The sequence below is a fragment of the Drosophila arizonae genome, chromosome X (assembly GCF_054131065.1).
Source record: "Drosophila arizonae isolate 15081-1271.41 chromosome X, UAZ_ARI_1.0, whole genome shotgun sequence".
Taxonomy (NCBI): Eukaryota; Metazoa; Arthropoda; class Insecta; order Diptera; family Drosophilidae; genus Drosophila; species Drosophila arizonae.
In genome coordinates, this window is record NC_142927.1 from 27,963,775 (window position 1) to 27,987,788 (window position 24,014).

General features: G+C 41.1%; 3 protein-coding genes across 11 annotated transcripts in view; 2 read left to right on the forward strand and 1 right to left on the reverse strand.

Moving 5' to 3' along the window:
• The window catches only part of if (integrin subunit alpha inflated), a 39,422-nt gene extending 30,356 nt beyond the window's left edge, over window positions 1-9,066 (forward strand). For 4 of the 5 annotated variants that reach the window (XM_089475460.1, XM_089475462.1, XM_018016619.2 and 1 more), the window contains exons 6-13: window positions 63-124; window positions 371-419; window positions 2,187-2,261; window positions 4,190-4,584; window positions 4,643-5,526; window positions 5,612-5,855; window positions 5,919-7,532; window positions 7,607-9,066. In XM_089475460.1, the coding sequence (XP_089331586.1) occupies window positions 63-124; window positions 371-419; window positions 2,187-2,261; window positions 4,190-4,584; window positions 4,643-5,526; window positions 5,612-5,855; window positions 5,919-7,532; window positions 7,607-7,696 (3,413 nt within the window). In that variant the 3' untranslated portion in view covers window positions 7,697-9,066. The remainder of the gene's footprint in view (window positions 1-62; window positions 125-370; window positions 420-2,186; window positions 2,262-4,189; window positions 4,585-4,642; window positions 5,527-5,611; window positions 5,856-5,918; window positions 7,533-7,606) is intronic. The other variant, XM_018016620.2, reaches the window with a different exon arrangement.
• A 204-nt stretch (window positions 9,067-9,270) lies between these two features.
• The window catches only part of goe (endothelin converting enzyme 1), a 35,025-nt gene continuing 20,281 nt past the window's right edge, over window positions 9,271-24,014 (forward strand). The window contains exons 1-5 of one of the 5 annotated variants that reach the window (XM_089475466.1): window positions 9,271-9,395; window positions 9,459-9,519; window positions 18,623-19,032; window positions 19,984-20,334; window positions 20,394-20,558. In XM_089475466.1, the coding sequence (XP_089331592.1) occupies window positions 18,717-19,032; window positions 19,984-20,334; window positions 20,394-20,558 (832 nt within the window). In that variant the 5' untranslated portion in view covers window positions 9,271-9,395; window positions 9,459-9,519; window positions 18,623-18,716. The other 4 variants (XM_089475465.1, XM_089475464.1, XM_089475463.1 and 1 more) reach the window with 4 other exon arrangements.
• Window positions 20,602-22,142, reverse strand: Twdlalpha (Tweedlealpha). Its single transcript, XM_018013896.2, has 3 exons — window positions 22,086-22,142; window positions 21,137-21,971; window positions 20,602-21,072 (listed from the first exon to the last, which is right to left on the reverse strand). Exons 1-3 carry the CDS (start codon window positions 22,098-22,100, stop codon window positions 20,777-20,779), a joined length of 1,146 nt encoding a protein of 381 aa, XP_017869385.1. The 5' UTR covers window positions 22,101-22,142; the 3' UTR covers window positions 20,602-20,776.

Genomic DNA, 24,014 nt, shown 5'->3' on the forward strand with positions numbered 1-24,014 from the left:
TTCTAAATTCTATATTATTATTCTATTCTCTAATCTATATTCTATGTTCTTTTTTCTTACAGGCAACTGGGGCTATCATCGTCAGGGCTCATGCCAAGCTGGCTTCAGTGCGGCTATCAACAGTGTAAGTACCATTTAGCAGGGGTATTGGCCATAATTCAAGGATTCAAACAGAAGAGAGTTAGATAGATTTGCGTTGGCATCTGGTTTTAGCTATGAATGGGGACTGGGAACGGTACGGGTGAGTGGCTCTGGGTCTGTGGTGGCTGTGGTAGACGTGGGCACGTTTAGTTGTCACCTGGTTGGAATCGTGGCATAACATTTGCATACACAATCTTAAGTATTCGCATTTCCCATTTCACATTTGCAGAACGGATCGCGTTTGTTCATTGGCGCACCTGGCAGCTGGTACTGGCAAGGTAAGTCAATGTTTCATTGTTTCTCTTCTCTTTTTCCTTTTTTTTTTTTTGTTTACATTTACAATGAAATAAATATACTTAAAATGTGCAGTTTTATTTGTACTGTATGTATTTCGAAATTAAATTGAAATTGAAATTGAAATATTACTCGTAATACTTATAAATACAACAGCTCCTATCCATTGTCTCTTCAGTTATAGTTAAGCCTTTAAGTATTCATCATAGCCAAGATATGAGTCACCTCTCCAATATCTCCTTAAATACCATGTGCGTAGCACCCGTAGCTCTTGGTTTGAACTATTTACTCTTGATTTTTTATTTCTCCAATTATTTAATGTTTCTTTTATTGATATATAGCTGCAAAAAAATTTAATTTTTAGTTCTTTTCCTCCTCCGATGTACCTTATGTCCCGGTTCCTTTTTGCATACAAAACTCTTGAATTAAATTTGTGTTAATTTCAGTTTCAGTTGTGTTTTTAATTTTTTTGAGCATCTTTAGAATTTAGATCGTCCCTAACCTAACACAAAAATACAAATGAAAAGAAATGCAATAATCCTACAGATAAAACTAAAAATAAGCTCGAATACCCTAATCGATTTAGTATTTAAGCGAGCCTCAAGGGTTTACCAACTGAAACTTGTGTATCTAACATAGATTACTGGAACTCAAGAACTAGCCTTAGGCCATCTATCTATTGGATGATTTAAATCTAGTTTTAATCTTAATGGTTAAGCAGACATATACGGGCGGAGCTCGAAAACAATCGATAAGAGTTCGATATACACTGAATCAAATGAAATGGAACTATTTATCGATAGTTTTCGAGCTCACGTTTATCGTGTACCTTTGAGGTACGTCTCAATCCGATTTAAGTACCGTTAGTGTTGTCGAGTTGTTGCTGCTGCCGTTTTGCTATGATTGCCATCCAAATTTATGACTTAAATTGGACTTAATCTCACTTAGTGTTGTCGCTGCCTGAAAGCATAAACCAAACCAAAATTGAAATGGAAAACCCCATTTGGCTAACTAAATTTGAATAACATCCACAGCTCGACAGCAGCTCGCAGTGCCGCTGATAACTAACCACAGACATTAAGTATAGTCGTGTAGTCAATTTAAATTCGACCGATTATTGAAAATTGATTATTGTACTTTATCGTAATATTCTATTTGCATTTACTGTATCGTATAATATATATATATTTTTATATATCTATTACCGTAAATCTTAATCGTAATCGTGAACGTAATCGTAATCGTAATTGTAATCGTAAACGTAACTATAACTATTTTTATTTTAACAGTAACTGTAACGATAACTATTATAACTGTACCCGTACCTGTACCGTATATTGCGTCATAATATCCTATTTGAATTTTTAGTCAAAGTTTCTTTTTTTGTCTCATTTTGATTAATATATGTATTATGTATTATCTTTTTTATTCTCTCTCTCTCTTTTCTTTTTGCTCCTATTTACACACTGCCTCGGCGCAAAATGCATGCAAAATTTCAATACGAAACCAAAACCAATAAAAACAAAAAAACTCGAAAATAAATCATCTATGCATTCTGTACCGAACGCCATGACCTGTGTCTGTTGTTCAACCCAACCACAACCACAACCTCAACCACAACCACAACCAATAAAAAAAAAAAAAAACAAAAACAAAAAAACAATCGAAACCAAACATAAAATACACATCACACCTTACAACTTGATATCAAACTTAAAACCAAAATACAAAAAAATGAATACATAAAAAAGGACAAACCTACTCAATACCGCCCGATGCCGAGTTTCCATTTAAGCCGCCTTATTATCAGCCCTTCGGCACTGGAGGTAATAATAAAAATACGCCAATTCGCTTCTCACACTGCAAAAGTCAGAAAAATATAAATAAAACAAACAAAAACCCAGCCTTATATATAGAACATTGATCAACATTAACACTAAAACCAAGTGAAACAATATAAACTGTACAAACTACCTGAACTGTCAGAAATGACGCAAGCTTCTAAAACCTCATTTCAACCCACATAAAATGGTGTGTGATAATATCTACTGTTATATCAACTGCAAACCGAACTCATCTGCTGGCGGGCCAGAGGCTGTCAAGTCGGGTCAGATAGATTGCCCCTGTTCACGATTTGACAGCGATCGCCTAGATTTCTAGCACAGCCCCTGCGCTCTGCACCCCACGCCCACGCCCACGCCCATGCCCATGCCCATGGCCATGCCCACGCCCACTCATCAAAAGCTTCGCTAACAACGAGTGCAACGAGACGGCATCGAAAGTCGCACAGAAGCATTCCGCATTGCCCGATCGCCTCGTCACGCCACAGACAGCTGTTGTCATCACTAAGCAAGCGCTTCAATTAATATGTACCTTTTGAGTACCTACCATCTGAGTGGTACGCCCATGTGTGTACCTATATTTTAAGGCGGTGCAACCATATTGCAAGCATAATCATAGTAATAACAAATGAACGGTTAAGGCAGGAGCTGCTTAAGTTTGATCACTCTGCTACAATGCGCAGCCAACTTAACATGAATGCACATTGCGATAGTTACCGATACTGTATGCTGTTTAGAGTTGCCAAAATGGGCAGCACCTGTTAAGTGCTGCCAATTTAACAACCATAAATGCATAGAGTGCTGCCAAATGGTCAACTTTTTCCGCTTTACGATATTTCGACCTTTTCTCTTTAATCATACTTTTCGATATATATTTTGAGAATTGATAATTGGTAATGTAAAATTCTGTTTAATTTTTCCAAACTAAACTATACGTTTATCGACATATGTACTATATGTGATTCTTACAGATATCAGCTTTCAGTTTTTTCGATGTCAATTTTCCATAGAACTATAATTAAATTGACTGTTCCTTGCTAATATTGCATTCTATATGTAGATATATACTTACCTATGTACGCTGCGAAGATCGCATACATCTATATTTCGAATATGTTACACACATTCTAATTTCTTCGACAGAGACTAAGTCTACTAATCAGTCAGATTGCTAAATATACGAGCTGAAGAGTTGACATTTCCGATCTATCACAAGGTCCAGCATTGACACAGATGTATATGTTTTTCTATGTTGATGGCTTGTCAGGTGAAGTACCTGGTGTCGCGTATGATAAATATTATAATGGGAAAACTAAATAATGTTTAACATTATGTTTAGGTGGCTGTCATTAAAGTGCAATATAAAGCCGATCTCTCTCTATATCCTCTATCTCTCGCTATCTCTCTCTCTCTCTCTCCCTCTTGCTTTAACCGTTCCACATCTTATATCTTAAGTTTTTGAATTTAAGTTTACTTGAAAATGGCTCGGAATTTTGTTATTTTGGTCTTGCATGTGGGATGTTGGTCTGTTACTAACCCATTCCCTAGGGCTGAGCTAGTCAGCCCTCTTAAAGACGCATCGCATGCTAGTCACCGCCTCACCTGGTATCTCGGTACTAATCTATATTTAATGGTAATATAACGGTAGTCTGCTTTAGTTATTTGGCAATCGTAGTCATGGTAGATCTTGAGAATTTTTATTTGTATTGCATTGCTCCTCATTGTTCTTATTATTATTCGTATTATTGTTTTTGTTTATTATAATTGTTGTTGTTGTTGTTGTCATTCAGCATGCCGCTATAATCGTAGCTAATAATACCAACACATCTCACCCGAAAATTGATCTGAAAGACGGTCTGGCCCAAATCGAATCGACCGAATCGCACTCATCCACTTCACCAACATATTCACAGGTCAAGCGATATCCCAGGATGTGACCAGGCCCGAGAACCAGGTGTTCTCCACGGCGGAGAGCTCATCGGCCAACGACGATTCGTACCTGGGTTATTCTATGGTCACTGGAGATTTCGATGCAGATCGCACTGAAGACGTTGCCATTGGCATGCCGCGCGGCGCCAATCTGTCCGGCAAGGTCGTCGTCAATCGCTGGAATATGGCCAACATCATGAACATATCGGGTCACCAGATTGGCGAGTACTTCGGCTATGCCCTGGCCAGCAGCGATGTGGACGGCGATGGACTCGACGATCTGATCATCGGTGCGCCCATGTACACGGAGCTGAACAATGTCGAGGGCAAGTACGATGTGGGACGTGTCTATGTGGTGCTACAGGGCGGCGTATCTCAGGTAAGTTTGCGAATGGTACGAGCTCAGGTTGGACTCTGATATCCTTGTTTGTCTGCAGTCGGATCGCTGGAATAAGGAGTTCATACGAGAAGGCTTTCAGACCAAGGGACGCTTTGGCCTGGCGCTCACCACGCTGGGTGATGTCAACGGCGATGGCTATGGCGATTTTGCAGTGGGTGCACCCTACGATGGACCCGAGGGTCGTGGCGTGGTGTACATCTATCATGGTTCAGCGCTAGGTCCCCTCCTGAAGCCCTCGCAGATCATTAAGGCTGAAAGTCTGGTCGAGGCGGCTCCATACCCGCGCACCTTTGGCTTTGCGTTGTCCGGCGGAGTGGACATGGATGGCAATACGTATCCTGACTTGGCTGTTGGCGCCTATGCCTCGGATCAGGTGTTTATTTTCAAGTCGCGCCCAGTGGCCGCTGTCAATGCAGAAACGGTGTTTGCCAGTGCCTCGAAGCTGATCAGCCTGGACGACCGCACCTGCCAGCTGCAGCGCGATCACAAGATGGTTCCCTGTATGCCATTGAGCACCTGCTGGAGCTACACAGGTCGCTATCTGCCCGCGCAGCTGGACTTTGAAGTCTCCTGGCTGCTGGATGCGAAGAAGACGCGCAATCCCCGCATGTTCTTCCTGCGTGACGAGGGCAAGAACATCCGCAACCAGACGATCCGACTCGCCTACGGCCAAAGGTATTGCCTCAACGAGACCGTCTACCTCATGGACGGTGTCCAGGACAAGCTGACACCCCTCGAGGTAGAGGCGCGCTACAACCTGCGCAGCAGTCGCCCCATCGAATCCCGTTCCCGGACACGTCGCGCAGCCCTTGAGCCGGTCATCGATCAGAACCGCGAGATCATTCTACGCGATGCGATCAACATACAAAAGAACTGCGGACCGGACAACATCTGTGAGCCCGATCTATCACTGACCGTAACGTATGTTCACTGGGGGCTTAACGCCTTCTCCCCCTTCTCCTTCTTCGTGATCTAATCGGTTTCCTCTTCCTCTTCCTTTTCTTAGGGCCGTCGACAAGTATCTGTTTGTGTCCGGCGAGCCGCTGACCATTGAGGTGCTGATCAAGAACAATAACGAAGATGCCTTCGAGGCTGCATTCTACATGATGACGCCCAAGGACTTGCAGTTCACCAAGCTGCAGCAGCTGGGCGAGAAGATCGACATGCCCATCACCTGCTCAGCGCCCGATGCCAGCAACAACTACACCCTCAAATGTGACATTGGTAACCCGCTAAAGGGTGGCAATATGGTGAGTCCTACGACGCGGTAATCCTCAGCGGTCATCTCTAATCCATTGATAATCGATCAACAGACTCACTTTGCGGTCAGCTTTGTACCGGCGGAGAAGCACACGAAGACGTCCAGCTACGATTTCTATTGGGTGGCCAATTCCACAAATGTGGAGCGCAAGAACTCCGAGTACGATAATGTGGGCAGCAAGAGCATTGGCGTCTGGGTAGAGACCGACCTGACCATCAAGGGTACCTCGCTGCCCGACTACCAGGTGTACAAGGCAGCCGACTACAAGGCACCCGGCAACGCCACCACCGAGGACGAACTGGGTCCACAGGTGGTGCATATCTATGAGCTGCGCAACAACCTCAGTTCCTACATTGAGGGCGCCGTTGTGGACATCTACTACCCCTATCAGACCGAATCTGGTGATCCACTCATGTACATCGTCAATCAGCCGGAGACGGGCGGTAAAATCCGCTGCGACAAGATCGAGGTTAACGAGCTGGGCCTCAAGCTGAACGAGAAGCAGAAGAACAAGTCCTACCTGCATGCCCAGGGCGCGATTAGCAACTCTGTGCCGGCGACATGGGATGCTTCGGCTGGCAGCGAGGGAGCTGGCGGTCATGTGGAGATCTCGCATGGCATCCAAACCGGCAACACGGTTGGCGTCACCGTCGGCAACGACAACCAGCGCAGCCTGACACCCAAGCAGAAGGAGCTGCTGGAGCGCGAGGACGCCCAGGACGCGGCAGGAGACGCCTCCTTTGTGCATTTGGATCGTGCCAATCAAGCGGGCTCGAGCAGCAACCAGGAGGCGAACATGAATCAGAGCAGTGGCAGCTTCTCAAGTGGCGGTTTCATTCCAGCTGCGCCCAGCGGCGAGCTGCTCAGCCACAGCACCCATGGCCATATTCAAATGGCGCCGCCCCAGGTCACCTCCAGTTCCAGATCCAGCTACCAAATGCGACCCCAGCAGCAGCGGCAGCAGCAAGTTTATCTTGCTGGCGGCCCAGTGGACAAGTCGATGTATGGCGGACGCAATGGCGACTTCCATGCGGGCACCCTTGATCTGGGCACCTTCAACCGCGGCAACGTGGACAATGAGCTGCACAATAGCCAGGTGCAGTACGGCCAGCCGGCGGTGCAGCGGCGTGTGGTGTATAGCTCTGGTAGCAAGCCGTACTATGGCCGTGAGAACGAGGACTTCTACGACGAGGACAATCAGCAGCAGAAGGCGTTTGGCCAGTGGCACAGCTCCAGCTCCAACTCGAACTCTGCGCCTCGTCGCTACAGGCGCGACGTGCCTACTACGATAGAGATGCGTCTGGCGAATGGCACGTCACCCTGCCTGGGTGTCCAGTGTCGTCGACTGCGCTGCTACTTGGAGAATCTGGGCTATGAGGATGCGGATGCGGCCTTTGTGGCCATACGAGCTCGTATGGTAGCCACCACCATGGAAAAGCTGGCGCCCACTGTGCCGTTGAATGTATCCACGCTCGCCGTGGCGAACGTGACCAGCTTGCCCTTCATTGGCAAGCCCAAGGAGAAGATATTGAAGACGCACGAGATCTTCTACAAGGCGCAGCCAGAGCCGCAGCAGGTGCCCGATGTGGTGCCGCTCTGGGTTGTGGTCTTGGCTGCATGTGCGGGTGCTCTTATCTTTCTACTGCTCGTTCTGCTGCTCTACAAGGTGAGTGCTTAGTCAATGCACCAACCAACTGTATTTCTTCTATGTTCTATGTTTCCCTTCCGTTTCATTTTTAGTGCGGCTTCTTCAAGCGCAATCGGCCCGCAGATCATTCGCAGGAGCGACAACCGTTGCGCAACGGTTACCATGGCGATGAACATCTGTAAATGCGTTGCATCCGCAGCAGCAGCTGCCGAAATTTAAATAACAGAAATACAAAAAACAAAAAAAAAAACACGAACAATTAACATCTCACTAAAAAAATGTACTAAACACAAAAAACAATGCAGCAGATGCAAACAAACAACGGTTCTAAAAACAGCAACAAAAACTCTACTAAAACATCGAACGCACTTAACCAAGTTTCAAACCGCGCGCGCGTTTTTAAAACGCGTGCCAAAGCACGACAACAAAAGCAAAAGAAAATGAAGAACTGAAAAATCATGTGCGATGTTGCGTTGATTTTTTTTTGTGAGAAGAAACGAAAACAAGTAAAAATTGCCTAGTCACGAATTAAGAACTGTCGAAAGCGAAACGGTTTAATAATATCATATTATTATTATATTTTTTTTTAATTCGACTATTTTTTTCCACGAAGTTTGCAAATATTTGAGCGAATGAGTTACAAGTGCTATATGAATCTCTACTAAAGATAACTAAGTATATTAAGTGTATGTGTGAATGCCTGAGCGAGAGAGAGAGAGAGAGAATGTGTAACTGAAATAGTGTGTGTGTCCATGAGTGAGTGATAAAGAGAGAGAGAGAGAGAGTGCATGAGTGATTTTTGATTTTTTTTTTTAGCTAATATGAAAAGAGCAGAAAAGAAAACTAAATAAATAAATGAATTTTATTTGTAAACACAAAAAAAATGCTGCCCGCAGAGAAGCTGCCACGCCCACTGGCCGTAGCATAATTATAAAAATAAACTAAAATAATAGGTGCTAATTTACTATGTTTGTTTGCTCTTTTTTGCCACTTTTCAAAACTTTTTTTTTGCGTGCGAGTGAAGTTATTTTTGAAAATACCTAAATACGCGATATGATTGTTTTAAATTGATTTGTCAAACTCAAAGTTTGAGTAAATTGAAATTGAAAACAAATACAACTAATTCGATAAATTTGTGTAATGTTATATATTTCCCCTTCTTTTCTGGTAAAACTCATTGTGTATATACTAAAAAACAAAAAAGGAAAACAAAAAACATTTAAGACGTTTATTTAATTAATAATTAATTATGCATTTATTTCTATTCTACACCGCAAGAAGCAAGAAGAAGACCGACTTCTTTTGGTGTACTCTCGAAATGAACAATGGGCAGGGTATCCGCATAGCTGGTTATTCCCCACAGCCTGTCCCCCTAGCTATTCAGTTTGTTATTCTTCTAATTTTAAACACAACTCGCTATTGTTTAATTTATTAACTGTACTTATAAATGCGTGTGTTATACATATTTTTTTCGCTAATATTGTATTACATTTAATTCTTTATTATAAATTTATAAATAAAAATTGCGCTCGAATTGTAAAAACAAATACAATGTTGACTTTAAATTTGGGTATAAGCTTATACATAAAAAAAAGGACACATAAAAAACAAATTCAAGAATTTAATTCAGTAATGAGTAACAATATCTGTCAGCATTTGTACACTAGCATTTTTCTTACGTTGTAGTTATCGTTTGAGAAGTTGGCTCACTTTGCGTTTACGTTTCTCTTTCTGCGCTTACGTATTAGCGTTGATTGTGGGGCTCGCGTATTAGCTAAGCAGCGCGCCTGCAAATTTCGACAATTTTGTTTTAAATTATTATTATTTATTATTTTTCATTATTTTATATTATTTTTCATTTTATTTAGTTAGACATTGCATGTAAATATAATTTATTTCAAATTAGCTTAAATTTAATACAGCATGCATCATGTTTTTTTGCAGGTAGCGCCATCAGCGCGTAACTGCATTCAAGCTACGAATACGTCGCACGATACATAGAACGGTAATTGCGGCGTTCATTTTTGTTCTACATTTCACTTTAGTGCTCATTGAGAAAGCAACGCAGCGCGACGTGTGCTACGCAGTTGACGAGAGTTTGTAGGTGGTTCAACCAGTGTGCGCGTAAAACTGTAATTCTGTTTCTTCTTCATTCTACTTTAAATATCAACGAATATAAGATTCTTGTTTTCTTTTTCGGATCTTGTGTGCGTTTTTTTTTTTATTGTGTACGTAGGTGTGTATAGAAAGTGCATGGCTCTGTGTGAGTATCTAAGCTGAGCGCGGCTGCGAGAGCTCAATAAATTGTGCCAAATTTGAAGAGAGAGCAACAATAAATGCAAAAATAACTGTTAGCGTGTCTTTAAAGTGCGTCGTGTGATATGTTAATTGAGTGTTGATAAGTGTTTGCTGATTATTTTTGAAACAACAAATATAATTAACGAGAGTGAGAGCAACAACAATAACAACGAACTCGTATATCAAAGGTAAAAGCAAAATTCTTTAAGCTGAGCTTCAGATGGCGAGAGAATGTATGTATATATATTTGTGTTTATGTGTGTGTGTGTGTGTTCTGGAATGCAAGAGACAACAAAAGTACAAATGTGGAGTACATTCATTTCAGAGTAAAGAGAGCGTACTTCCAAGCCGTAGTTAACAAGTCAAAAAATGTGTCGGTGTTTGTGTGAGTTTTAGTTTATTTTATTTTATTTTACTTTTTTTGTGAGAAATGCCGGCACAACCGGTTCGGCAAGTCACCAAACCAGCGATAAGAACAAAAAAAAAAAAAAAAAAAAAAAAAAAGAGAGAAAGAAATAAGAAGAAGAGCCGCACGAGAGGCAATGTCAATGTTACGAAGATCGCCACGGCAGCAGCAGAGGCGACGGCAGCGTTGTCTCGTTTTCATTGCTTGAGATGCTGTGCTGCATTCTATATATTCCCGCAACAACAACAACAACATTGTATAGTTTTTATAGCTTGAGAAGCCACGCAGCATTTAGCTGGTGGTTGTTGATGCTACTACCAACCACCCACTCACCCAGGACACATGTGCACGTATTACAAAAAAAATGAAGAGAGAAACGCAAAAATTCCCATAATTAATGCGTAACAGCGTTGACGTCGACGTCGACAGCAGCTGCGTCGTCAGCGATCAGGGATGCGCAATAACCGTTCACAGGCGACCCATGCACATGCGCGTGTGCATGTACGTATGTTTGTGTGTGCGTGTGTGCATACAGATCTTTGCTCAGCTCTGTCGGCGTTGACGTTTCCGCTTCTTTTAGTGCTGCTATTACTTTTACGCGCATTCACGTACCGTTAACTTTTTTCCTCTCTTTTTGTGCATGTGCAAGTGCTGCTTGTTGTTGTTAATGTAGCTGCGTTTGTTTTTGCCTTTGCATTTGCGCATTGTGGCGCTCACGCACGACTTGAACCCATCGACTCCTCCAACCCCCCACACACATAGCTCGTTAACTGCCGTTACCTTTTTTCACCCGCATCATCGCGTCGTTTATACACGTTGCTAGTTCCAATATCCCTAATACCCTTACAAACTATGGTATTAACAATTATATAACGAGATATGTAACTAAATTATAAAAATCGAGTCGATTTGCAATCGATGCATATGTAAAGTATGGACGTCTTTACAATGGCAAGGGTATTTAATTTTCTTTACAACATGACAAGGGTATTTAATTTTCGGTATTAAAAAATCAGCTGTAATTTCTTGTGTTCTTTTTGCAGTTGTTACAAAGCTGCTGCGGGCAGAGTTTACGGTTATTGTGTGCAAACCTAACAATATATGTATGTTTGTTGCGAGCTGCGTCTGCCTTTGTGTGTGTGTGTTAGTGATGTACATAAATATGGCAACTAACCGCACCTTTTTCCGTTAAACGTTTGAACTTCTGATTTACGCTTGAACTAACAGCAAAGTCGTCATCGCTTTCACGTTGTTTCGTATAAGCGTATTATCTATATATACATATGTATATAATGTATGTATGTAAGTTTGAGTTTGTGTATATGTACATATGATTCCATGTATGCAAAAAAAAAAAAAAAAAAAAAAAAAAAACTAGTAAGAAAGCTCTAGTCGAGACTACTCGACTACGAGATCCCCTGAACCCTTGGAGTAATAGCTATTTCAATAATTTTTCGCGTCTTTCAGCTTACACAAGAAACACGCACACACACACACACCCACAGACGCACGCACGCACGCACACACAGGCATACATACACACACATACATACATACACATACACACACACACACACACACACATACATACATACATATACACACACAAGCATAAACACGCAGTGAGCGCTTACTATGAGAAATTAATTGCCTAATAACTTTTTTTGTGGACGTACGATCTTCATGAAACTTTCAGATTATGATTATAACATGGATACGCATGTAATTGCCAAAGCACAAGTCTCTAGTATTTGAAATACGCTTTTTACAAAAGTGAGGGTGAGGGGGTGAATTTAAGGGTGGGGGTAAATTTTAACAAAAACCGAAATTGTATAAATTGCATGTAAGCATACATTAAAAATTTGGAGACTCTAGCAATAAAGGTGTAGATGATATAATTTTATAACTGGTTTTCGATAGGGCTTTTTATCGTTAAAAAAAAGATCGGGATGAGTTATCGATTTTTAATGATAAATTTTATATGCGCGCTGTAATTACGGACATTTTAAAAAAAATTTGAAGTCTCTAGCTCTTATATCTTCTGAAATCGACGCGTTCATACATACGGACAGACGGACAGACAGACAGACAGACAGGGCCAAATCAACTCAGCTCGTCGCCCTGATCAAGAATATATATACTTTGTGGGGTCTGCCACGCCTCCTTCTGCCTGTTACATTTTAACAAAACCATTATACCCTGATTTCCCATTGAAAATGGGTTCAGGGTATAAAAAAAAAAAAAACAAATAATTAAATATATACATATTGTAGGAACAGTTTTGAAATTGGTTGGAAAATGAAAAACCTAGCTTGCCAACAGCTGCGATTATTTTTAGCATCGTTACGCTACATTACGTTACGTCGCATACGTTATCTGTAAGCTGTCCGTTATAAGAATCGGCTTATTTAACTCTGTAAATTTGGGAATTGTTGGGATATGTTTAACAGGCAAATCAAGGTTTGGCCGACCCATAGGGCATGTCTGTTCTTGAGCAGAATCAATATTGCAGACTTCTGTCGGTATCGATATATTAAAATTGAGTCAAGATTTTCAATAACTAACAAACTTTCTTCTGAGTTTGGTAAGAAGTGGTATGTACATATAGAATATCACCTTATATATACGTTTGCAGGGTACCAGCTAGTCGTGTACTCTCGAGCAGCTAAGGTTTTGAATTGGAATACTGATATTCTTTAATGTATAGAACCATATTATTTGATTTGTATTTACCTGTTTATATTTACCTAAGTGCAAATCAGGTGCAACATATTTAGTATACACTGTACGCGTGCAAATGTTTGTCTATATACATATATATTTTTAAAAAGTATTCTGCTGCACATTGTCTTATCAGTTGTCGCTGATCAAACACATTCACATTTACCTTGTGCACAACTGAGCGTAAACAGCGCAGCTGGCGGCGCTGCTGGCGTCGCTGCTTAGCGACTACAACTAGGCTGACAAATTGTTGACACATTTAATTTCAACAACAGCAATTCAGAGCTCTGCTTGTTGTTGTTGGAGTTGTGCAAGCCAGGCTGGCTGGCGGCAAGGTTACTGACGGGCAGAGCTGCCCAATACAAATGGCAAATTTGTAGTTTGTGCTTATACCCAGCACTCATTAATAACGGGTATACCAAGGCCTATGCCTGTGCCGCCGCCCCATATTGAATAAGTTGATCATTCTCTCTCTGTAAGCTATATGGACATTCTCAATCTATTCTAGATTTTCTTGACAAATAAATATTTGATTGCCATATGAAAGTCAACACAGAGATACCCTGTAATGCTGAATATTGCCATATATGCTGAATATTGTCAAGTATGAGAATCTTTTGGTGGAATATTTGAGGGTTGGCCCTAGACTTTAGTAACAAATAAATATTTGAATGGCATGTGAATGAGATGAGATACCCTGCAATGCAGTACATTGCCATATATTAGTATGGGTACGATACAAGTGTTTTTTTGGTCCCAGATTTAGTAGATGATGGAATGTCATGGGATACCCTGTAATGGTGAACATTATTATATATGTATATTACTATGCGCATGGACACATTTATCAATGGGTATTTGTTGGTCGTGCATTCGAGGCAAGACCGCGTTTACTTGTTTTTGTTTGTTTGTTTGTTGTTGTGTCAAGTATCTTGAAACATTTTTTAATAATGGGCGACAATGTTCGGTGCGCCATTAAGCCAAATTAAATGTCAATAGCACAATAACGTACAAGACAGCAACAACAACAAGAACAGCAACAACAACAAAGTGAAATTTTTATGGTAGAGCATCAAATGAAATTAATATGATACTATATCAGCGATGCTTAACCTTAAATACTCTAAAGCGATTTTCTAAATATTTTGAAATAATAATTTTAAAATATGCTCAGATTTCAAAGATCTCTTAGGGAATTCAATCTATTAGTCATTAAAAATAAAATTAAAATTAAAGAAAATGAAATTAAATAAAAATTATAGTTATCCGATTGATAAGAGATAACTCTCTATCCGATTTTATGTATTACAAACAACCCAAAATACCCTAAATGAAGAGTATTTAATATGTGGCTAGTTGGCTTGGCCAGGTGTTCGGCAGATTCAGTTTGACAGGTGTGCAACTTCAACAGCCAATTACACACGCCGTCAAATTGAATTTCCATGCCCAAATTGATTTACTATTTGAGTGAATGTTGTTGCATGTTAAACAGTGTAATTATTCATTTCAAATAGGTGTCCAAATTTGCAATCAATTATTTATTTATGCTCTGTGACCGCCAGCAATTTGACATAATTAATCAAATTTTGTCGGCTTTCCATGGAGCTCCACTAATGCCCGCCATTTAAGGCAGGCCAAATTGAATCTTGTGTGGGCTTTTATTTGTTACTATTCGAATCTAGGTGTGTGCGTGCCGAATGTTTGCTGCTCGAAAAGATACTAATTATCTTACGAACAAGATAACAGAAGATCTGTGACCTGCAACACGACCTAACTATGCATATGTGTCTTCTATTTTATATTCATATATTATATTCATATTCACAACATCAAGAGATTGAAGCTAGAAATTAAAATACTCGTTGGTATTTTTGGTTTTATAAAGTCTTAAAATTAGTTCAATATACCCGTTAAGGGTATGGCGAATCTGGAATGCTCTATCTGAGGTAAGAAATATGTTGTTATAGTAAATATACCTGTGCCAATTAGAGCATCGCTTAACTATATCTTCTGCACTTTTACTACTAGAAGTTGCGAATTTAAGATCTAAATTACTGTTGACCTTTGATATTTGGCAGTTAAATTAATGAAAACAGCCGTTTGAATGAATGAATGAAAGTAATAGTATGATTTTCCTTTTTTACATGAAGCAAGAATCAAATTGTTCATAAAGCTTTTAATTATTATTTTGCGGAAGTTTATTTTGACTGAAAGTGTTTTATTTTGAGAAAGGGTGAGAAAGGGTTGAGCCCTGCACTGAGTTTCTTTAGCTGCAAAGGCAAATCATAATAAATATGTATATATCTCTTGATTTTTGCCTATCGTCAGCAGCTTCCACTCGTCTGGTCTCTATCCTGAGAACTAGCTTTAGGGCGAATCTCGAATTGCGTCGCAAACTGCGTCACGAAAGCCATCAATGGATGGATAGGGGATGGAGCTGTCAGCACCGGCAACGCGGAAGATAATGCAAAGTGCGCAACACGTAAATGGAGTGAAACCGCTGGGGTGGGGTGGGCAGGCGGCAACGGGGCAGCAAGTGTGCGGCAAGAGCCGTTTGTTTGTTGTTGCCTTAAAGAGTGCAACGCAAAAGCAAAGCCAAGCAGGAAGCTCACTCGGAATGGGGTATAAGCCAAATTTATAATGCGAATCAAGCATTTTGGATGGGACAGTTGCGCGTTTAACCATCCAATATATGTATCTCTTTCAATTTCTCAATAAATGTGTGTGCGTGTGTGTGTTGTGGCTTGTCTTGGAGCGTCGTGTGCCCATTATTCAAAGTGCCGCAGCGGCACTTTTGCTTTGATAGACTTCGCCGCCGTCATCGGCGCGACCCGTTTAAAATCATATTGCATTTGCATTATTTATTATTGTTATTATTATTAGTATTATATTTTGTTTTCCGCCATAAATTTTGCGCTATGGTCAGCTAAAGACGCAAAGTGCGAAAAAATCGTAAGCATAATGAATATATGTAAATAAACAGCTGCAAAATTGACTTTTTGAAATGCGGAAACCAAAAATATTGGAACAAATTAGAGATGCATAAAAATGAATTTCAAATGTGTGTCGTATATGGCGGATATGCAAGCGATTATAGTGCCATAGACATTGATTCAATATGATTTCCATTTTTCAGCTAAAAATAGTTTTCTATTATCATACTATTTATAGATATTAGTATTTATAGTAGACTTATGGTTATCATATGAAGCATATATGAAATTGAGCTTAGCCTTAGTTATAATATAGATATAAATATATATGTACATACATAATATACATTTTTAAATTGTGTCCTTTTTAAACTTTTTATATCCAGTACTGCTATTTCTATGAACGGTTGATTATCAATGTCTTGTTTAAGTGGTAAAACTAAAGAATATCTGTCAAAATGATTTTTTTTTTTTTTTTTTTTTTTTTTTTTTTTTTTAAAGTAATTTGATGTATTTTATTTAAGTTTTGTATAGTGCACCACTAATATTTTAATGAGCTGTATGAAGCGCTGGAATATATTTATAAGCTCGATCTATATGATCTCCTTGAATATGTAATCAATCTTTAACATTTAGCTTATGCAGTTAAGCAAATGTTTGCTTGGTTGACAAACAAATGCAAATAGCATTAAGATGATAATACGAGATGATATCATGCTAAAAGCAAACGCTTAGAAATTCACTTGCATATGTACATATATTTATATGTATATGCAAGTGTGTGTATGTGTGCGTGTATGTGTTTATGTATGCATATTTGCTTTAGACTTTAAACTGACTACAATAACTTATCTGACTATTACTCAACCCGATTGCGTTCGTCCGCCATTGTTTGGGCCATGGCTTTTGATGAAGTGGGCCCTTGGGTCTAGAGAGACGTGGAAAGAGGTGGAGATAGTTGATAGCTGGTCGCGGTTTCATTTACAAAACCCTCGCAATTATTACGTATGCACCATATTCATTTTTAATTAAAACAAATGAATGATAAAACAACAACATATGACTTGGGTTCGGAGGGAGCTCGAGGTTTATTCATTTTCATGTCGCTTGGCCAAATAGTTATCTGAGATTGTCGCGCTCACTCCGAGATAGAGACATTCTTTATTGCTTAGTGCCAATGGGCACTGAGTAAATGAGTAAACGACTAAAACTGGTCCCGAATTAAGCAATAATCGCTGGGACGATAAGATAGCCAGCGTTTCAATGCTTTTCTTCATTTTGTCGCCTCATTTTGGGCTTTGTTTCGGACTGCTGGCCAGCTGGACGTAATCCAGCCCAAGTTTCAAGTTGACCATCGCTTATCACGATTACAGGAGCTTTGCGGACAGTGATATGATAAATCATCCAAGTCCGACAGAAATAGTGCTGGCCATCGATATTGTTGGCCCGTCTAGATTTCCCGAGGCATTGTTGTATAGAGTTCGATGTGTTGTATGCCCTGCAATTGGACTGAAAAGCTAAATTAGTCAGTGTTAAAAATAGATACCCTGTGTATTATTGATGTATGTATTTTTGATCAGGGAAGTTGGATCCTAATAATAAGGTAGACCCAAGCAAAAAATCTTTATGTATATACCAATTCATCAGACTATGTTAGACATATGTACCCTATAGGCAGTTAAATTAGGGATGTTTGATTTCTAAGATGAGATGCTCACATTTCATATAAGTCTTAAAGGTCTTTATCTGGATAGCCATTTTCTTATTTCATAATAATATTATTCATTACAACAAATTATGGAATTTACTTTTTCCCAACTGTTCCCCCTCTGTTAAGCTGGCGATCAAATTAAAATTTTTAAGCTATTTTAAGCTCATCACAATTGCAGCGTATCCGCCCAAGGTGTGGCTACAATTTGAACCACTCATGGGCTGGCGGATTTTAAGAAAATGTGCGCAATTCGTGGCAGGAGGTGCGAAAATTTTTAACACTAACCTAATAAACCAGGAGTGGGCAAGATTTCTATGTCAATGGGCAATTATAATTATCAGGGAGAGGAAGAGAGATAGAGAAGAGAGAAAGATCATGTTGAATTTGTTCTTAATTAGCTGCCAATTGAAATTTATGTACATTACATTCGTGACTGAAATAAAGCCAAAATCCGCTATATATAGGTGGTTTTATATCTCACCAGAGAAAGATGGAGAGAGAGAGAGGGAGAGTGTGTATTGCCTGAGTTGGCCCGCAAATTGGCAGCAATTGTTGTCAATTTAAAATTGAAAAGAAGTCAAATGTTGACAGGAATGCACAAGCTATATATAACAATCTATATATGTGTATACATATCTATATAGACGTTTACATATATCTGTTAAGCACGCATCACATAGTACTCGCTCGCACATATCTGAGCTGCCGAGTGGGCGCTATCTTCGTGCGATATCTGACTTATCTGAGATGCTCCATATCGTCTTTTGAGTGCAAGCGAATGTTTTTTTTTTTCTGTTTGACTTGTATATCATGTCTCAAGGTAATCTTTTGATAATCAAGCGCTACGGCAAGCTCGCCAAGCTGATAAGATGCGAGCAAACTGACTGAGCAACTAGTCGAATATATATGACTATAAATTGCCGTATATGAACATATATAGTAGAACTATATGCCATCATATAGCCGTAAATATGCCCATCTACTTTCGAGTGTCTGCGATTTCAAATGATTTATTTCCGTTTCTATATTTTGCTTGCAGCTAGCATAAAATGCGCTTAAATTAGCGCAGATTTGGAACAGCAGCCGGTAATCGCAGTAGACATCTTTAGTTGACTGAGTGCCCCAGCGACAGCATGGCCCTGAATCAGGGCAAGTACAAGCCGACAATCTGTGCCATCGACGAGGTGGACGATCGCAGCTACAAGCTCCACACGGGCAACGACGATGAGCGCGTCGGCCACGGCAGCAAGCTGCAGATCGAGGGCAGCGAAACGGCTCCACTGACCACCAATCAGCAGAAGCTGCACATGGATGATGCTGGCCTGACGCCCAAGGAGTTGGAGGCGGCGCGCAAGGAGGCCCTCAGCGAGGTCAGTGGCGCGGGGGGCGGAGTTACGCCCACAGCGAACACACCGAACTCGACGCACGCATCAGCGAATGGACTGAGAGGTGAGGCAGCGACACCAATAAAAGCGGTTAAGATAAATGAAAAGAAAGAGAGGGAAAGAGAAAAATAAAAGATTAATTCACTTAACTAATATAATCAAATAATCAATGTGTTTATATTTGCATATGTCATTTAAAAATAAGTCTTTGCAATTCGCATATCATTAAGCACACATATCTAACTATAGATACTTTCGAATTGTTCTCCGATTTAAATTGAAAACGAAAAGTCAGGGTAGAATGGTTTTATTAGATGTGTTTATCAGGTAAAAGAAGGCGTGGCAAATCCCATAAAGTATATAGTATATTCTTGATTAGAGCTACGAGTTAAGTCGATTTAGCCGGTCCGTCTGTTTATCCGTCCGTATGTATGAACGTCTGTATCGAACTCAGAAGATGTAAGAGATATTTTCCTTTATACTTATATTGTCCGACCGTCTATCCATTAATTATCTAGATGCATGAAACGTCAAGTATATAATATCTGTGAAATCCGAGGATACAAAAATTAGAATGAATATACAATGCCTATTGGTTATTCTAAGGCTTCTAGACAGACCTAGACTTTTACAGTGAATGAGTATTACGAAGTCGACTCTTACTATAATTTCTACAAAAAATGCTTCCAGGGCATTGTACTTCAGATACTTCAATGTGGAGATAACAAAAATAAACTGAATTATTTTAATTTTTGGAATTTTGAATGGAACTCGAGTACAACAATGTATAATCTTAAAGTGACATTATTTCTTGATAACACTGTAGAAGAAAGATAGGCTTTTGTTTGACTTTGTAAGAAATCTAAGCAATAAACTTTGAATTTCTTGAGGAGAACTTATTGAGGGACCATAAACCTAAATACATAGCACAACATTCATCATCGTGATCATAATCATATTTTCTGCACATATCATCATTGCATGCTGCGGTTCATATTGCTGGATATATGTATAGCCCTGCTGCTTCCAGGACGGCGCTCCTTCGATGCACTGATGAGCCTGTCGCGCAAGCGCCGCATCCTCTACGTGGCCACCGCCTGCCTGTGCGCGCTGCTGCTCGTGATTATCATCATGCTGCTGGCGTTCTGGCCAGAGGTGCCGTTCCATTTGCGTGCGCCGCTCTGCCTGCAGCGCGAGTGCGTCGAGAGCAGCCGGCAGCTGCTGCTCTGGGCGAACACGACGAAGAGTGCCTGCCACGAGACTTACGACTGGGCGTGCGGCAACTTCGCCGACGAATACGCCAATGGGGACTACTATGTGATCAAGCGCGGCGAGTGGAACTACAAGACTTACAATGAGTATCAGGGTAAGAGCTGTGCTGCAGTCATTCCGAGCCAATTGATTAAACTCCTTCGTTTCATGCAGAACTCAACGAACTGAACCGCTTCATATCCATGCTGCCCAATGTCGCTGAGCGAGCCTACGCCGTGGAGTCAACCATCAGCAGTCTCTATCGCAACTGCCGCGACATCGATGCCCTGGACAAGAGTCAATCGGATCTATTGCTCAAGCAGGCCATCAAATCTGTGGGTGAGTTGCCCAAAACGACGAGAACGTGAAATGCTCTTAGAAGGAGCCGAAGGAAATTTTTAGCTTTTGCTGGAATTGAAGTTAAAGCTGATTGATTTAGCGATATTTTAGAATCAGAGAGCAGTTTTATTAGGAAGCGCAAAAAAAAAAAAAAGATTAGATTAGATTATTGCAACTAGTGTAGAAAAAAAAATTTGTTAGCTGCTGCTGTAGCTCCTCTAGTGGCTAGGCGGCAGATATGTCGAGCTCTGGCTGCCCTTGCCCAGGTTGGTGGTGGTGGTGCTGCTGCTGCTGCCGCCGCCGGTGCTGGTGATAACGGCCTGTCCGCTGGCATGACCCAGGCTGCCAGCGCCGCTGCTGGTGCTGATGAAATTCTGGCTGCCAGCGGAGGCAAGGCCACCGGCTGAGAAGCTGACGCCACTGCTGCCAGCGTCGAGGATGCCAACGACAGACTGGGCAGGTGCCACGCCCCCATCGGTGTGCTCCGAGGTGCCCTCGATGCGATCGTACTCGGCTGTGGCGTGAGAGAGTGTGTGTGAGAGTCGGAGATTGGGAGATGCTTATCGGATTGGACTTACCCTGAATCTGTTGCTGGGCATGGGAAGCCTCGGCGTCGGTCTTGTACTTGATGAAGAAGACCTCTGGCTTGCTGGGAATCGTGGGCGCCGGTGTGGCGATGTCGTTGACCTCCAGCGTCGAGTCCTTCTTGCTGAGCACATAGATGACGGTCTTCTCTTCCTTGGGCGCGTACTCGGCCGACAGCTTGACATTGGCGCTGCTCGACGATGGCGCCTTAATGAAGATGACGCGATAGTTCTTCTGCGGACGGCCAATCACCAGGTGCTTGACGCGCTCCAGATTCTCGTGCTCCTCGGGAGCTGCGATCGTAATGAACTGTTTGTGCACAATGGGCGCCTCGAAGGCCACCTGTTGGTCCGCCTGCTGCTGCTGCTGATAGCTGGGCGCCTGATAACCAGCCAATCCTCCAAAGCCAATATTGGGCGTTTGACCGAAGCCGGCAAAGTTGCTTGTGGCACTATTGCCAAAGCCGCCACTGACAAGGCCAGAGGAGGAGGGTCCACCACTTGTAATGCCGCTGCCCTGGGTGTAAGTGTTGCGGCCAAAACCCGAACCGGAACCGGAACCGGAACCAGAACCAGAACCAGAACCGGATCCAGAGCCGTATGCGGAACTGGAGCCGGAGCTGGCGCTGCTCAGCAATGAGCCAACGCCGGCGCCATGGAATGCTCCCAGTGGTCCATAGGTAGACACACTCTGAGTGGTGCTCGGTGCGCTCAGAAAACTGGAGCCGTGTCCCCCACCGCCCGTCGTGGTCAGAGTTCCAGAGACGCCGCTGCTATAGTTGTAGCCCTGAGGTTTGGCTTGAGCCAGGGCGCAGAGCGTGCACAGTGTCTGCAAAGCGAGCGTGTGAGAGAGGGAGAGAGGGAGATGTAGTCGGTGTCAGTGAGTGTGAGAGAGACGGGTGTGTAGGTGTGTAATCCTTATGTGTTATCCATTAAGCCTTACCACAAATAGACGCATGCTGGATTCAGATTTGGTTAGGCTTCAGAAGCTTCAGTTGATTAACTGATGCCGCTCCTCGCCGCCGTTTGGGTTTTTATAGTCGCACATTTGGGCCCCGAAGCGATTCCCTAATCAATATACTCAATATTCAATATGAATTCATATTTCTTCTGCTGTTTCTATTGTTATTGTTGTTGCTTCTTGTTTCTTCTTCTATATGATGGTAGCTAATTAATTGCTCAATTATTTGGCTATGCGAACATACCTCTGACATTTGATTTGACGCTCTCTTGCTCGCTCTCTAGCGCGACGCTGTTCTCCTCTTGCTTCCTTTAATGTGACCTGTTGTCTGATAGCTGTTGTTGTCGTTGTTGTTGCTACTAATCTTGGCGGCCATAAATCAATGCTTCAAGTGATCAGTTTGCAACTCTTCAGCGACTATTGACAACGCATCACCATAAGCTTAAGCAAATACATTGATAAATAATCGGAAAAAAAGAATCACTCGTTAATTTCCGTTGCATTTTTGTCTTTGCAGCCAACTGTGAATTCCTTGAGATCACGAAATGATCGATTCGTGAATTAATTTATGCGTCGAGCTCGAGCTCATCTGGTGACGTCTACTCACAGCTAATGACTGAAAGCCCATCAATTGTATCATTATATTCTCATGTGGGGGTTAAATTAATTAAGCCAAGCCAGATCAATGTCTGAAATGGGTAGAGTAAATCATACTAATTGCAATTCAAATGGGATCGGAGTCGATTCTTACAGGGTATCTGATAATCGTGCACACTCTCGGCTGGGCGTCCTTTGATTCTCTTCTGATAATGTTATTAATGAACGCAATTTGTCTACTGTCCATGTTCGAAATGTTCAACACAACAAGTTCTCTGGCTGCTATACAACTTTTTTTCCATCTAAACAAATTTATTGGGATTTTTCTTAGAGACTATAGAGAGACCAAGCTTCCGCAATGGGATACTTGTTTGACGTACTAAGTATTTAATTATGTGTTAGCCCCCAAGCGAGAGCTCGAAATTCGTAGAAATTCGTTGGCTAAAGCATAATTACGTAGATTCTAGACTGCCTGAATGGGCCAAAGTTTGATGATGATGATTTTTTTAATGATGTATATTGAATGATGTGTCTAAATGTGTACAAGATTCAGAATGAAAAGTCTAAAAATAAAGACGCCCCCTCTTAAAGTATTCAATTAGTATGTCTAGACAGGGATTTGAAGTAATGCTGAGAACTTTTGAAGTACATATATAGCATTTGTAATTAAGGCTTGAAGATATTCATCATCATATCATATAATTTGACAATTTTTGTATTAAGTATACAGGAAATCTACACACCTTATTATGTCTCTGCTTTAATGGGTCTTTCAATTACCACATATATTGATATTTATCGATAACAAAGTTATCGATAAAAACTAAACTTGATAAAATTGAACTACCTACAGCATACTCTTTGTAGCTTACGAGTTATATGCTTAAATCGGAGCACATAACTAGCTACCTTTTAAATACAGATACATAAAATGGGTACGATATAATTATAATTATTAAGAACAAGTCTTAACTCTTATATTGTCTGAAATCGACGCGTTAAAACATATGGACAGACGGACAGACAGACAGACAGACGGGCAGGGTTAAATCGGCTCAGCTCGTCACCCTGATCAAGAATATATATACCTTGTGGGGTCTGCCTCCTTCTGCCTGTTACATACATTTCAACAAAACCATTATACCCTGATTTCCCATTTTCAATGGGTTCAGGGTATAAAAATGCAACAAGTGGGATCTGAGCATTGTCGAGAGAATTAAAACTAGAAGAACCTTACATGTTATTAGCAACAGCTTTGCAAATATAACTAACTATACCTGTTTCAGTTACTTCCTGCAAAAGATAATTCACCTA

What these genes read in the sequence shown, in the direction of transcription:
- Twdlalpha (XM_018013896.2), bottom strand. An exon ending in TGCCCAGCAACAGATTCAGG is followed by an intron (nt 21,073 to 21,136) that starts GTAAGTCCAATC and finishes CTCACGCCACAG; the next exon opens with CCGAGTACGATCGCATCGAG.